This window comes from Elgaria multicarinata, chromosome 2 (genome assembly GCF_023053635.1).
Source record: "Elgaria multicarinata webbii isolate HBS135686 ecotype San Diego chromosome 2, rElgMul1.1.pri, whole genome shotgun sequence".
Taxonomy (NCBI): Eukaryota; Metazoa; Chordata; class Lepidosauria; order Squamata; family Anguidae; genus Elgaria; species Elgaria multicarinata.
This window is the reverse complement of record NC_086172.1, coordinates 38,588,187-38,604,426: the sequence shown is the minus strand read 5'-3', so window position 1 is coordinate 38,604,426 and position 16,240 is coordinate 38,588,187. Positions and strand designations below refer to the sequence as shown.

The window sequence follows — 16,240 nt, the reverse complement described above, 5'->3', positions numbered from 1 at the left end:
GGGTCGTGGCATTAGGAAGGTTGAGAACCATTGCTCTACAGGATGAGGTTTCACTTTGCTATAATTCCAAATAATACCTGGCAGTGGTAAAAAAGAAAAAGAAAGATCTCATGACCAACTAGTATATCACTTTTAAAGAGAAATCCAAGTATCAGGCCATCAGGAATTGAAATGACAGGAGGAAATGTATTGTCCTCTAGGTCAACCTTATTTATTTATTTATTTATTTATTTATTTATTTATTACATTTCTATACCGCCCAATAGCCGAAGCTCTCTGGACGGTTCACCTTCTCCAACTTACCAGACGTTTTGCACTTCAACTCCCATCAGCTCCAGCCACCATGGGAATCATAGAATCACAGAATAGTAGAGTTGGAAGGGGCCTATAATGCCCTCGAGTCCAACCCCCTGCTAAATGCAGGAATCCACCCTAAAGCATCCCTGATAGATGGTTGTCCAGCTGCCTCTTGAAGGCCTCTAGTGTGGGAGAGCCCACAACCTCCCTAGGTAACTGGTTCCATTGTCGTACTGCTCTAACAGTCAGGAAGTTTTTCCTGATGTCCAGCCGGAATCTGACTTCCTGTAACTTCAGACCGTTATTCTGTGTCCTGCACTCTGAGATGATCAAGAAGAGATCCTGGCCCTCCTCTGTGTGACAACCTTTTAAATATTTGAAGAGTGCTATCATGTCTCCCCTAAATCTTCTCTTCTCCAGGCTAAACATGCCCAGTTGTTTCAGTCTCTCTTCATAGGGCTTTGTTTCCAGACCCCTGATCATCCTCATTGCCCTCCTCTGAACACACTCCAGCTTGTCTGCGTCGTTCTTGAATTGTGGAGCCCAGAACTGAACGCAATACTCCAGTGGTCAGGAATGCTGGGAAATGTAGTCCAAAATGTCTGGAGAGCACCAGGCTGGGGAAGGCTACTCTAGGTGAAGCATGCCAAACAAAGTTGTAATTAAAGACACCCCCATTCATGCTGCACATTAGTTATCCAGCACCTACCTGATACTGCAAAACCCACGACAGTTCAGTAACAGTCATTTTAACGAATATTTTATATTTACTTCTCTTTGAAAGGCAACTGATCAATTGAATTTACTGCATTCTACCAAAGTGCCACATTTATTGACCGTAACTATTTAAAAATCGACAAGTAACACCAAGCTTACATCAGACTAATTTCATTAATTTATACTCTATCAAACAAACATCGTAAGGAATCCTCTAAATAGCAAATGTCAACCGAGTTACAAGCGCAGCAAGCAGGACCACTTTAATACTAAGTTGTATGTCCTTCCCACCACTAATTTTTGGTGAGGTTCTTTCCAGCAGCACTAAAAGATTCTTAAAAATAAAATCTATCCCCAACTAGTATAAGGGGATGAGATATGCTGCCACTGTGATAGGAAAGAACTGAAAATAAACAAAAATAAATTTCTCCTGGCAACACTGGTGCCCACAGCTGATACATTTACGCTTTCTTATAGTTGAACATGTGGTTGAATCAGTGTTATTGAAGATTATTAATTATTAGTTAAAAGCCCCATCTCTAGAAAATACCAAATAGACAAACTAATTTTTATAGAGCTGGCTCTGAAAAGTAGTATACATTTTTTTAAAAAAGTATTGGTTATGTAAGGCAAACAACCCCATACCACAATTTGGACTCTCTTTCTCTGTCCTTCTTATTTAAGGTATAATTATAGAATAAGAATGTTTTGGTTAAAATAACAATTGAAAGTTACAATCCATGAAACAATTTTGCGATACCTCTGTCAAACTTTGTCTCATGGCTTAGAGCAGGAGCAGGCAAATTTGGTGCCCTCCAGTTGTTCTGGACTACGACACCCATAATCCCTAACCATTAGCCATGCTGGCTGGGGCTGATAGGAATTATAATCCAAAACATTTGCAGGGCACCGGATTGCCTACTCCTGGTTTAGAGGGACTGAAAATGGGATCATTTTGAAATGGTATTAAAATGTTAAGTATTAGGAAGTTATGAACGGAATGTGTAGCACTCTGTTTTGCAGCCATCAATAGTCTTAGAGCCTTTTATTATATTGTCAGAATAAATAATTGCTCACACAAGTGGTCTACCCTTTTGAACAGTGTAACTTTGGAGGAGGCACTCAGAGACGATCACAGTGCCCACGTGAGCAGTTACTTGTACATACCAGCCAACTCTGATAATACAGGACTCAATTTTTAGAAGGATAAGGAGACTTAAATGGTGGACCAGAAACAATGGGGAACCTTCCACATTACATCTGGACATGTTGCCTTTATGAAACAGCTGGAAATGATTTAGTTGTGTTTAGGGATGCTAAAGACATTTTATTTTGTGAATTCCATTGTGAACAAACCTGATTGACTAATGTACAGATCAGAACTTAGTTATATACCAGATTTCACACTTCTCCTTATGGCGTGACACAGTCATCAGCTCAAAAAGAGATCAAAATCCATTTAGAAACAGGATGAAATGGACTGATGAAAGAACAGGCACAAATATAGCGTGGACCAGAAATAGACTGATTCAGCCGTCCCTATGTGCACCACTCCTAAACACAGTAGATTAGGGGTCTCCAATGTTTTTGGACCCATGGGAATTTGAGAAACTACTGTGGGCACCGCCACAAAATGGCTTGCATGGAGGATGTGGCTAGCCACATAATGGCTACTGTGGGGGCCTGGCTAGTCAAAAGCGAGCTAAAGATGAGGTGGAGAGATAAATAGGGAGGCTACGAGTGGGGAGGGGGTGGGAGAAGCAGCAAGGTAAAGGGGTGAGGAGAGAAATAGCAAAGCTAGAGGATGTGAGGGAGATGGAAACAACAAGGCAAAGGAATAGAAGTCAGAGAATGAGCAAGGCTAGAGGATAGAAAGGGAGAAAGAAAGAAAGAAAGAAAGAAAGAAAGAAAGAAAGAAAGAAAGAAAGAAAGAAAGTTAACATTTTCCAAGATTTTTATTTTTTAAAAAATTTTTTGAAGGAGGTAGAGAGCTTTGTGGACACCGTCACAGATGCCTGGGAAGCACCATGCCACCCATGGGCAAAGCGCTGGGGATCTCTGTAGTAGCTAGCTAGCTGATATACCATAAGGTATGGTAAATTTTACATTAGAACAACCAACTCTGGATTGGATCCAGACTTAGTAAGTCATGTTTTAGTCACAACTAACTTGTCCTATTAATTTCAATAGGATTAAAGTGTGACTAACTAAAGTCTGTATCCAAACCACTGCATTTAGGAGTGGTGCATGTACCAGCCATGACTTACTGAAAAGTACATTCGAGTTGAAAAGACTTTAAACATTTGTTTCACCATCCAGCACAATCTGGAGGGGATCTACACTAGGAAAGGTAGAATGTGCCTTACTGTTTTTAAGTGTGTGTTTGGTAGTATTTCGCCACATTTATTTTTATTTATTTATTTATTACACTTATATAACGCTCCCATAGCCAGGGCTCTCTGGGCGGTTTACAGAAATTCTAAAATTGAGGTAAAAACAAGTATACAAAATTTAAAACTCTAAAACACAGAACATACACACATAAAGCATTAAAAACCGATTAAAAACTAAACATGTGGGTAATTAGGATGTGCCGCCACATGCCTGGGCAAAGAGGAAAGTCTTAACCTGGCGCCGGAAAGATAGCACATGACGTATAGTTTGTGACGTTTTATTGTGGTCTGTTCTCCGGTTTTTATTTTGAACTTCTCTGAAATAAGTCGTTCTATTTGTTATGATGTGGCCGATTTCATCGTATTAAATGGGTTTCCTGTAGTTCTTAATTAGCCAATCGCATTCCTGGGTGCATGTTTACGTAATTTCCGCGCCCAAAGTTGGAGCCGTTTTTTTCTTTCAAGCCTCTTTTTTGCAGACACTTCCAGTTTCACTTTTGGGAGGCTGCTTGCTGGATTGTTTGTAGGTGGAGGATTGTCTCGGGGAGAAGAGAAAGTGGGAGGAGAAATTGGCAGAATAGAACAAACGGATTTATTTTCTTAGTGTGGCCAAAAGGAATGCATTCCCATGGAAAGAGAAAAGTAAGTAAACGTTTTAAAAACTGCTACGTTTTAAACCGTTCAAAAACAAAATGTTCAATGACTGTAAAAACAACGTTTCCTTTACTAGTGTAGATCCCCTCCTGGTGTCCTCCAGATGTTTTGGTCTATAACTCCCATCGGCCCGAGTGCTGTGGTAATGGTTGGGGATAATGGGAGTTGTAGTTCAAGGGTAGTATCCAATGTTAGTCCTACGTAGAATGAGGCTTAAGTTATAAGTCCCCTTAATTGCAATGGGTCTACTCTATGTAGGAATAATGTTAGATACTACTGAAAAATATCTGGAGGGCACCATGTTGGGAAAGGCTGTGCTAGGACTTTACAACCAAACGCCATCACTTGAATGCAAAAAATTACCCAGACTAGTCAGAATGCATTTAAACCTTACGTGGATGCGAAGTAACAAAATCATGCCATCAGCATAACATAAGGGAAACTTCAATTTCCATAATATTTGGAGGGGGAAGAAGTCATCTCTCTGGCTCTGTCACAACAACCTGATCACAGTGGAAGATGAACAGAACAGAAAGCAATGGCTAATCTTCCTAACCTTTTGCTTTTGACATTAGATCAGGCTGTTAACTATTCAAACCAATTCTGACCTTAAGACACATCCTGTAGAAAGATGTCATTATTTTTAAAAAACACAATTTTCAGTCTGTTAGCGAAGCAGTGCTTCTGAGGCCAGTCTTAACAGGCAGGCATTCCATTCGATACCTAGTCCCATACTTTTTTTACAGCTTAACAAAAAGCGGTATATAAATTCTCAGGGGAGGGGGAATAATAATAATAATACAAAAAAAATCCACAGTAATTTTTATTTTACAATGGCATAATGGGTGAACATGCCCTAAAAGGGTTAGTAAAGGAGAGTTTATTGAGTTGCAAACAGAATAGTGAAAAATACTTTTTTAAAGTGATTTTGCATACTGAAATGCTAATATATGGCATATAGGCAGTACTGAAAGTAGATAACTAATGTGCTAGGGTTAGCGATAGAAAGACTACTCTGTATGCAGACAGGGTGCTTGAAGCAGATAAAATTTAATTATCTCCTTCTTACTCTCGTGAATCTAATCCTGGCTCTGAAGCTTTTCAAGCTGATACATCTGTTTGAAATAAAGGGAAAGATGTGTTATCAAGTGGCTGTTATGTGGGACTGATATCTGTAAGGTGCATCTAGATTACGGCATCATTCACACTATCCATTGGCACACATGCTCAGCAGATCATGCTGCTCTTTCCTGTGCTAAATCCCTCTCCTTGCTACTTCCATACACCTGAAAGCTGCAGTCCTGGAGGTACTTAGCTGGGAGTAAGCTCCATTGAATGCAATGGGACTCACATCTGAGTGGACATGGATAGGATTGTGCTGTAAGAGCTGTATGGATTTCGATGGTCATTTGCTTAGGGTGACCCTATGAAAAGGAGGACAGGGCTCCTGTATCTTTAACAGTTGCATATAAAAGGGAATTTCTGTAGGTGTCATTTGTATATATGGAGAACCTGGTGGAATTCCCTCTTCATCATAACAGTTAAAGCTGCAGGAACAATACTAGAGTGACCAGATTGAAAAGAGGGCAGGGCACCTGCAGCTTTAACTGGTGTGATGAAGAGGGAATTTCACCAGGTTCTCCATATATACAAATGACACCTGCTGAAATTCCCTTTTCAATACAACTGTTAAAGATACAGGAGCCCTGTCCTCCTTTTCATATGGTCACCCTAAAATCATTTCCTTCCACAGTCAAAGTGTCTGCTTTTCAGGCTGGAGGCCCAAACATGATGCACTGTTGAAGCTAAGCAGCTCTGGCTTTGGAGACATCCTGCATGAAAGACTGGGAAGGAAACCATGTGTAACCCACTTTGAAGATCGTCTGGACTTGTTATTTTAGCCATCAAATATTTATTTCTGAGGGAATCTTCTGTGTATACCATCGGAAGGGAACGTAACAAAAAACAAATGAAGGTTAACTAAGGGGGATTCCAAAAATAGCAACTCAGAATCCACTAGTGATGGTGAACAGGAGTCGCATCAGGTGCCGGCACTGTTGGACAGCTGCCAAGACTCACACCGGAGCAAGAGGCCTCCTGTTTATCCTCACAGGTCACTCCTGAAGTTGCTCCTTACTATTGCTGCCTTTTCACGTGCACTCTCCAAGTGAGTTAAGCAGCGTCCCCCAATATGGCACCCTCCAGATGTTTTGGACAACAACTCTCATCACTCCCAACCACTGAGTGTGTTGGCTGGGGCTGATGAGAGTTGTGGTCCAAAACATCTGGAGGGTGCCAGGTTGGGGAAGGCTCATGTGAAGAATGACAAGCACAAGAAACAGTGGCTTCCATTTGCCCTGCCCTCTTTTTGCAGGCCGTGGTATGGACTGGGCCTAGAGGGAGACAGCAAGCCAACCGTAGTGGTGACAAGACCAAGAAGGTAGGGCCAATACAGGGCATTTTGCCTTAGCCCCTTCCTCTAAATGTGAAGCCTGCACGGACAGTGGTGAAGTCTTCTGAGAGGTCTTTAACAACAGGTTTGTGGGACAATGTGGCTTGGATACAATATTGTTAATACAAGATAGAAAGGAAGCAAATAAATAAAACAATAATAGGTGAGTTATGAACAGAAGCAAACTTCCACTATTGGTCTCTGGATAAAAGGAACTAGGACTGCCTTTAGCGCAAGATGCTTGTGAAATAAGACAGGCACTTACGTACCCTCACAATAAAGGTCATTTTTCTAATGTAAAAATCTCTTCATGTGCCAGACAAAACTATTGGAAAAAGCAGAAACCTTTAGCTTTAATGGCACTGCAAAGTACCACCATAATTAATAAATGGAAATAACCTTGAGCACCAAGATTAACAGATAATGTAACAGATATCTAATATATTGAAAGCCCCCAAATATTCCTTTTACAGAAAGACAAAGCAAAGAGTCAACAACTCTAAGATTAAAAATGTCAAGAAGAAAATATTTTCCGTTTTCAAAAAATATATTCCCCCCACCCTGCCCTCAATTTGCTCCTTTTGAATATTTGCATATAAATTATTGTTTTGCAATTTACGTTCTGCAAGTGGAATAAAGTAATTAAGCGTGATCAAATATGGACCAAATTACTGATAACGCGTGTCTTTTAAAAAAGAATGTTTACTCTGTACAGTGGATTTGATGTGCATGTTCCAGGTTCTCTGTTATAGTTCACTGTGACCTTTATTATGACAAAGAACAGTGCTTTGGCCAGCAATCAAGAATGCACGGATGCATTCACATGAATCTTATAACACCCTTCCAGAGGTTGATCCAGATTAGTCACAGAGCAAGAGGTACAGCAACAGTTCTTCACAGAAAACCCCAGTGAAGGCTGACATTATAATTCTAAAATTAAAAAAAGACAGATTTTGTCTTCATGCACCTATAGAGTCTCCTTACAGGTGCTAAGATGATCATGACACTGCTATTTCTCATAGAACAAACTGCCCATCTAATGCTGAGAAAAAGAAAAAGCATTTTAAAATGAAAGGCAGAACATCTGGTCCCCGTCTATATGACAGCAGGATTGCTTATTTAATTTCAACCCGAATTTTCATTGATTCGAATGTAGGTAAAGAGCGTCACACTGCAGCAGCAACAGCAAGTTATTTCCTGAATTTATTTTTTTATAGTGAGTTATAAATGCGCACATGCGCATTATTGCATTATCACATATACAATGATATAGAGTAGAAGCTAACGAAGCTATAAATCTTATCTGCGGATTCATAGAAAACACAAACCGGGAGCGGGGGTGGGGAGGAAGAACGAGGTTGAACGAGGCAGCAGAACATATCTCCTTCGTCTGGCTGCCCGTTTCCCCCTCTTTCTTTTCGTGAACCGCCCAGAGAGCTTCGCATATTGGGCGTTACAGAAATGCACTAAATACATAAATAAATTTGTTTTAGAAGCTTTCCCTGCAGAGTTCCGCAGAGAAACTTCAAACTAAAATCGGCATGAATGAATGAGGCAGCCGATAGGTGAGAAATTGGCCAATCGCGTTGTCCTGCCCTCAAAGCTCCACCCACATGTCAAAATGTGATTTAACTCCCCTAAAGACACATAGCCATAACACGGTGCAAACTTGGATGTGAGCAAAATATATCGCGAATGCGAAGACGCGCATTATCGCATAGAAAACCCAGCACTATGGCGAATGGACAGCTGTGTCGTGTGTCCTAAAAAGCGAATATGCACAAACAAGCTGTATAGACAAGCCCCCGGTCAGTTTCAGAGGAAGTTATTCAATCTTTAGTCTCAATGAATTCAACAAAACAAGAGGAGCCACTAACACAGCAATCCTAGAGCTGGGGAAGCAAAGCAGCTAGGGTGGCCATGAGGCAGTCCTCCATTTGAACCATGCTGTATTGGAAAGGCTGTCCAGTCCAGCTCCAGTTTAAAGATAAAGAACTCCAAAAACTGTAGACCATCAACAATTAGCACCTGCACAGCCAATTAAGCAAAGCACACAGGTCACCTGATCACAGTCTTCCACTCTACAGTGAGATGTACTGCATTCCCATTTTAAATTATTATTATTTCTAAATATGCATATATACATCTACACATCTACTTAGCTTATACAAGTGTATGCAAATTAGTGGCCTTTTTTGTGACACATTTCTTCTTTTGGGGGGCACTCCATACACTGGCCACAGTGGGAGATGCGGGAAATGGTTTTTCTGGGCTTTTTAGCCTAGAATATTCTTTAAAATTCCCACTGAAACCAATGGCGGGAGATCCCTTGTAGCAGCTCTAAAGGACGAGGCCCCTCTTGGGGGAACAAAGGGGTGTTGAAACCAGCAGATCCAAAGCCAGCTCCAATACATCCCACTCTTAGAACACCCCATTCCAGAGTCTATTGCTATATAGAACATTGCTGGTGGCAGACCTTTCTGAGGACGTACATGGAGCCTTCAAGGTAGATACATCCCTATGGCAGAACTTCTCTCTTTTGGTAGAGGAAGACCTCCAACCTATCCTGACCTTTCCCAGATGGCCAAGCATGGGTTTAGGATTGCTCTGTAAATTCCTTTGATAGGACTAATTTCATTAATGGAATTAAAGTATAACTAGCTTTCTCTGGAGCCACCCCCCATCCCCCGCATACACAACAGACAGGGGGCTTCTTCACACAAGCAAAGTAATGCATGCTCGTGGCTGGCCACTTTCGAAGTTTGCGTGTCCTTTTGACGATGTCGGCATCAGTCAAGATGTCTCCTGCGGGTTCTTTCCCTTATTCCGTTATAAAATAGATAAAAGGAAAGCTGGAATAAACCCTAATGGTGCGAAACCCGTCATGCTACAAGCACTAATGTCCACTAGTGCAATATAAATAGTACCAGTAGACAGACTGTTGGATCCCATAGTACTCATTTCTTTAGAACTTCCCTGAATGATAATCTATGTCCAAGAATGCTCTTATTCTTTCCTGGTACTTCCAGCACACACACACAACTCTTCCTTAATGAAACCTTATCCTGTTCACATCACCTTGCAACACTGAACTGCAACAAAATGTTTCTTTCCAACTTTTTCAGAACACTAAATAGAAACGTTAAACATTCCTGCCTCCAGCAAAGGATGCGACAATTGTTTTGTTTTGAATAACAACACTGCTTACGATAGCATAGCATGATATAATATGGGACAAAAACAACTACAACAAGAAGAAGCAAACAATGGCAGTGATATGCAGATGCCAAATGTACGAACATTTAATTTAGGAGATGCTGTTTAAGTCTCCTATGTATAGAAACTAATTTGCACAAAAAACAAATGTCAATCCGAGAATACACATGTGGATCTGAGTATTGTGGCCAGTCTGATTAATGACACTGTCGGTAAAACAGGAGCTAGATAAATGTCTTTGTTTATTATGGAACCATTAATGACTTATTCCTTTCCTTTTCCACACACATTCTGGCTACTGTGTATAAATCTGAATCTCCAAATCTCATTTATCACATTTGGGATCCAAAAAGTTCTTGTTTAACCTGTTGCTGCCAACGCCCCCTTCCCAGATTTCTCTATATTGGACCATTTAGGGTAGGCATGTCTGGGCAACTGTCTAGGACCCATACCCCATCAGGGGCTCATTAACAAGAGCTCCATGGACCTGGTCCTCTTCACCATTGCACCCTTCTTGTTCACCTTGTTTCGGTCCAGACAGTGCTGGTGGGAAGGACAAGGAGCTGTTGACAACAATACTGATTTGCTCACTGGCTCTCTGCCTGTTAAGCAGCTAAGTAGTAGCAATGATGGGAAAGAAGAGGTGGAGCAAGAGCAGCTGGTGGCAACAACAAGGAGAAGGAAGACTCACTGATGAAGGGGGCTCATTGAGGACGTCTTGCCCAAGGGTGCTCAAAACCCTGGACGTGGCACTGATCTCCAACACTGGGCAAATGCTTATTATAGAATCATAGAATAGTAGAGTTGGAAGGGGCCTATAAGGCCATCGAGTCCAACCCCCTGCTCAATGCAGGAATCCACCCTAAAGCATACTTGACAGATGGTTGTCCAGCTGCCTCTTGAATGTCTCTAGTGTGGGAGAGCCCACGACCTCCCTAGGTAACTGGTTCCATTGTCGTACTGCTCTATTGACTGACTTGCATTGCTGGGGAGCCAAATTAGGAAAGAAAAGCAGGGCAGGGCAGCAAAAGGGTACCTTTCAAGCCAGCAGGGGCCTTAAAGCATGCAGATATTAACAGGGACTGGCGAGCAAGACCACATCACGCCAGTCCTTTTCCAGCTTCATTGGCTGCCAGTCCAGGTCTGGGCCCGATTCAAAGTGCTGGTATTAACATTTAAAATCCTAAATGGCTTGGGCCCAGGCTATCTGAAGGAACGCCTCATCCCGTATGTACCTGCCCGGACCCGAAGGTCATCCTCAGGGGTCCTTCTCCATGAGCCCCTGCCAAAGGAAGTGAGGCAGGTGGCTACCAGGAGGAGGGCCTTCTCTGCTGTGGCACCCTGGCTGTGCAATGAGCTCCCTAAGGAGGTTCGCTTGGTACCTACATTATATGCTTTTAGACGCCAGTTGAAGACCTTTTCATTCTCCCAGCATTTTAACAGTCTGTAAATAAATTTTAACTTGGTGTTTTAAATTTGTAATTTTGCATTGCTGCTGTTTTTATCTGGTTGAGCTTTTATATTGTATTTTGTACTATGGTTTTATACTGTTGTTTTATACTTTGAATGTTTTTAATTTTTGTGAACCGCCCAGAGAGCTCCGGCTATTGGGCGGTATAGAAATGTAATTAATAAATAAATAATAAATAGATCTGCTTGAGAGTAAGCACTCAAGTTCATTCATAGTCATTTTATCTTAGAATCTGTTTGCATGGCCATTGTGGTAGCCATAGGCAAAGCTCTCAACAATCCTGTACACATCTGCTCTATGCTTATGCTCAGCGCTGCAATGTTTGCTAACATTTAATGCAGGGAGTTAAATCCTCCATGTGGAATCAAGGGCATGTGGGCAACTAACCATGGACAAGGAGTGAACAACCCACAGTAATTTTAAGTGACTGCTGTATACTGAATGGCTGCATGAAAGAGAGATCATAGTTATATTCTATGTGGCTCATTTGTTGCTCGATTATGTGAGCCTCATTTTTAACAACACATAGGCACCCCTTCAGTTGGCTCGTCACATTAAGCCACAGTGGATCAATTAACCCCTGGGACTTAGCGGGATGTGCAGGCGGCCATTTTGCATATTTGAACCGTGATTGTAGCTTGTCATGTTGTTCAGGTGGGTTGTTGGCATGGTTAACAAACCGCCCACAAACCATGGGCAGTTTTTGGATGGTCAGTGGTTTGTTAACCATGTCAACAATACACCCTCACCAGATTAGCACGATATGACATGACTTGAATATGCAAGAGTCACCCGGTACGCGCTGGAACCTACCATGGCTTAAATAAGCCACGGTGGGCTGTGGTGATTGTGCAAACTGGGTCAATATGATAAAATATACCTTTGAATACACGAAGTGGTTGGAGGACTGCTGCTGAACAGTCAAGTCCAACATTCATATCAAAACTATAACAGGACTTGTAATATATTAGAACGTTCATGTTGCATGTCTTACCTTAACTTTAGCCAGGAGAAGTTCATGATCTTGCAATAATTTGTTGGTCTCTTCTTGATTGCTGCCAATTTCTAATAAATTTGGCACCGATTCAGCTAGCTGGAGCTGCACCCATTGCCCACACTAAAATGCAAATATAAGCAAATATTGTTCTAAACAAAATTTCTCCACATCTTTGCACATTGCTCGTGTGTACACATGATCAAAATTGTAAGCTACAATATACCAGTGCCTAGTAAAGTATAGTGAGTTGGATCCAGACTTTTAGAGTATGTCCATCGAAAGAAATGGGTATCATCATCATCATCATCATCATCATCATCATCATCATCATCATCTATTATATTTATATACTGTCCCATAGCTGAAACTGTCTGGGCAGTTTACAAAGATTTAAGTTAGTCATGACTAAAATAAGGGCCAATCTATTGTTTTATCTCAGAACTGTAATGTCTGGTCACTCACTCAAACTCACCCCAACTCATTGCCCTTAAAATATTTCTCCGAAAATATTCTACTTTATTCTGAACTTCTTTTATGACATTTTTAAAATTAGAATCATAGAATAGTAGAGTTGGAAGGGGCCTATAAGGCCATCGAGTCCAACCCCCTGCTCACTGCAGGAATCCACCTTAAAGCATCCCTGACAGATGGTTGTCCAGCTGCCTCTTGAATGCCTCTAGTGTGGGGAGAGCCCACGGCCTCCCTAGGTAACTGTTTCCATTGTCGTACTGCTCTAACAGTCAGGACATTTTTCCTGATGTCCAGCCAGAATTACTGCAGTTTCCATGCAATATCAAGTCTAGCAGGTTCCAGTTTAGCAATATCAAAACTTTTAGTGGTGGGAATGGCATTAAAGCTACAGAACCTATTTTGTAACATGTCCGCCTCTCTCCCCCTCCCCATATTTCTCCTCATTCCCTTCCTTGCTCTTTCTTTGTGTGAATTTGGATGGGATTTGCAGCAGGAAGCCTCTGGGTTTTTTGGACGCTAGTTTTGCTGTGCACCTACAGAGTTACACAGTTGTAAATAACCACGTGATTTCTTTTCGTCCTGCACAGCTATGAAGGTGTGCATGCTGTCACTGGACTACTTTTTCTTTTTTTAAAAAAAAGAAGCAGCCTGAAGTGACAGTGGGCCCATTCAGAAGACACCTTAAACCATGGCTTTAACCATGGGAGTTAAGCCAGAAAGCCAGGCTGTGTTCAGGTGTCTTCTGAACACAGCCTGGCTTTCTGGCTTAACTCCCATGGTTAAAGCCATGGTTTAAGGTGTCTTCTGAATGGGGCCAGTATGTCTTCCTGCTTCTCCAGCAACTACAGCATTCTAGCGCACGTCCTTGCACTATAACCAAGAACCATAAAAAAAAAAACCATGACCTTTCGAACTCCTCCCATTTCTTCCACAATTACAACACTATGCATTGGTGAGTGGCATCTGACTGCATTATAAACATGGCATCTATTGCGCTGTATGCATTAACACAAAGCAGCAATTGCCTTTGAAAAGTATATCAACACAGCAGTGCATCACAAACGAAGGAGGCTCCAATGAGATCCTTCCTAAATCCTACCTGCTGTTCTTGGCACACGTGACTAAGGCCTTAGCTAGACTTACTCATATCTGCGACGGAGGAGGGAAGATCTCGCGTTGTGATTAACGCGAGATCCCTCCTCCGTTTACATGTGAGGCGCAATGACCTCAGGAAGAGAGGCATCGTGCCCGCCATTTTTTATTTTTAAAGAAGACGGAGCGCACAAACACTCATGCGCTAAAGGTAGGTTTCTTTTTAAATTTAACTTAATTGCCCCTCACTCCCAATGGGTGCAGCGCTCCTGAGGAGCACTGCACCCCATGCACGGCTCACGGCTCCGCATGAGGAATCGCGTGGAGCCGGGTCAAACCGCGGCAACGGGCCACATGTTCCACGGTCTTGGGCTCAGCCCAGGACCACGGAAAAAGCAGGGCCAAAGGGGAGGGTGAGATCCTGGGGCAAGGGACGGATCATCCCTCTCTGATCCCGGGATCCCCTGTGCGTCATGTGGACACACAGGGACGATCCTGGGGTTCGCCTGGTCTAGCTAAGGCCTAAGTCTAGATCTATCCAAGTTTTTCAATTCAACCCCAGAAATAACGTAATGGCACATAAACTTTAGCAAACCAAGTTTGAAGAGAAAAAAAGTGTGACAGGTTCTTTCACCCTCTTATACTGGTGAATTACTTATACTGAAAATGAGATGGTGTTTCAAATTTAAGGTAAATTGTTCCAGTTAAGACTTTGGGCTCTTCTAAACCAAGCAGGATATTCCACTATGAAAGTGGTATGAAAATGGTATATAAAAAGGCAGGAGCCACACTACTGCTTTATAGTGATATTGAAGTGCACTGCAGGATCTACACTACTGCTTTATAGTGGTAATGAAGTGCACTGACAACTGTTGGGGCGCATGATATATCTACACCAAGCAGGCTATAGCACCATGAAAGTGTTATGAAAGCAGTATTATATGGTATGTGTCAATGGGCCCCAACAATTGTCAGTGTACTTCAATACCACTGCAAAGCAGTAGTGTGACTCCTGCCTTTTATATACCGCTTTCATTCCACTTCCATAGTGGAATATCTGCTTGGTGTAGATGAACCCTTTAAGTAAGGCTTTTCCTTTTCTAAAATGGGAATTGATATCGGCATCCTAGTAGCATTAATTATTTGTTCATGCATTATTATTATTATTTATTTATATAGCACCATCAATGTACATTGTACATTAATGCCTGTTGAATTCCTTCAAACAATCTGCTCACGTCAAGTTAGACCAATTCACTTCATATATTCTGAATGCAGTCTTAAACAATATAAGAAAAGCAGAGTTTCATATTTTGAATCAATGCAGTTACAATCAGAGAAAATTAAAGCAAATAAGTAAGGAAGTTCTGGTACACATTGGCCTGCTGTTTATTTACTTTAATTTAAAGAAATGTTTTCAGAGGAAATAAAATATTTACTTTGCTCTAGACTGAATAAATATTTGGAGTGATGATTAACTGATCTTTAAAATATGTCACGCACCATGAAATAATTAGAGCAACTTCCCACCTCCTCTCCTTGGCAATAAAAAAGGGCTTTCCATGACTCGTTTTCCCTTCAGCTGCTCTATATCGACTGATACGTGCAGAAATCTGAGTAGAAATGCTGAACCAATCAATGCTGCAGAACTCTCAGCACAAGTCTTTAAGATCCATTAAGCTTACCTTAAGAACAGCTATGATAATTCTGCTGTCTCCAGCCTGGACAAGAACGGAACTAACGGTTGTTGTGGAAGGCGGATCATCAGAACTGTTCTTGCTTGACATGGTGCTCTAGCAGAACTGGGCTTCATGTGAAAAGGTTCCCTCTTCGCGGCTGTGTGAATCTGCTGGTCATTGCAAAAGGCAACAAATGGGGTTACTTGGCTTCATTCCGTGAAAGAGCTCAGCTAACACTGATTGCTCTGCCAAAAGGAAAGAACAGGAGGTTAAAAATAGTCACCCCCATTGAGTTTATCATATATGAGAGAGAGAGAGAGAGAGAGAGAGAGAGAGAGAGAGAGAGAGAGAGGTGACACACCCCTAGCTTCGTAATTGTTCCTGTTTGCACCCTATAAACATCGCTCTAATAAAAATGTCTTGAAGCAATGATGCATTCACTATTTGTTGGGAATTAAGTACTACATGCTGGAAAAGAAAGAAAGAAAGAAAGAAAGAAAGAAAGAAAGAAAGAAAGAAAGAAAGAAAAGTCGTGACTTCCTCCAAGTAAGTGTTTACTATCCGTGGAATAGTATTTACATTCATGCCTCGAACCAAACTACCACAGAAGTGTGAAGCTTGGGCAGCCCGCACTGGGCCATCTCCAGACCCAACTGCTTACAGCAAAGTAACACTTCCTCTTCAAACAAATGGTCTCCATTTCCCCAGGGCATGAACAAAAAGCAGGAACAACATAGATGACCACAGCAGAGACCCCTTTGGGACAAGGAATAATTATTTGAGTGTAACCCCAAAGAAAAG

General features: G+C 41.7%; 1 protein-coding gene across 1 annotated transcript in view; it reads right to left on the bottom strand.

Moving 5' to 3' along the window:
* Positions 1-15,693, bottom strand: part of CCDC141 (coiled-coil domain containing 141) — a 115,153-nt gene extending 99,460 nt beyond the window's left edge. The window contains exons 1-2 of the mRNA XM_063116311.1: positions 15,446-15,693; positions 12,195-12,317 (exon numbers count right to left, since the gene is read on the bottom strand). Of these exons, the coding sequence (XP_062972381.1) occupies positions 12,195-12,317; positions 15,446-15,547 (225 nt within the window). The 5' untranslated portion in view covers positions 15,548-15,693. The remainder of the gene's footprint in view (positions 1-12,194; positions 12,318-15,445) is intronic.
* Positions 15,694-16,240: the final 547 nt, after the last annotated feature.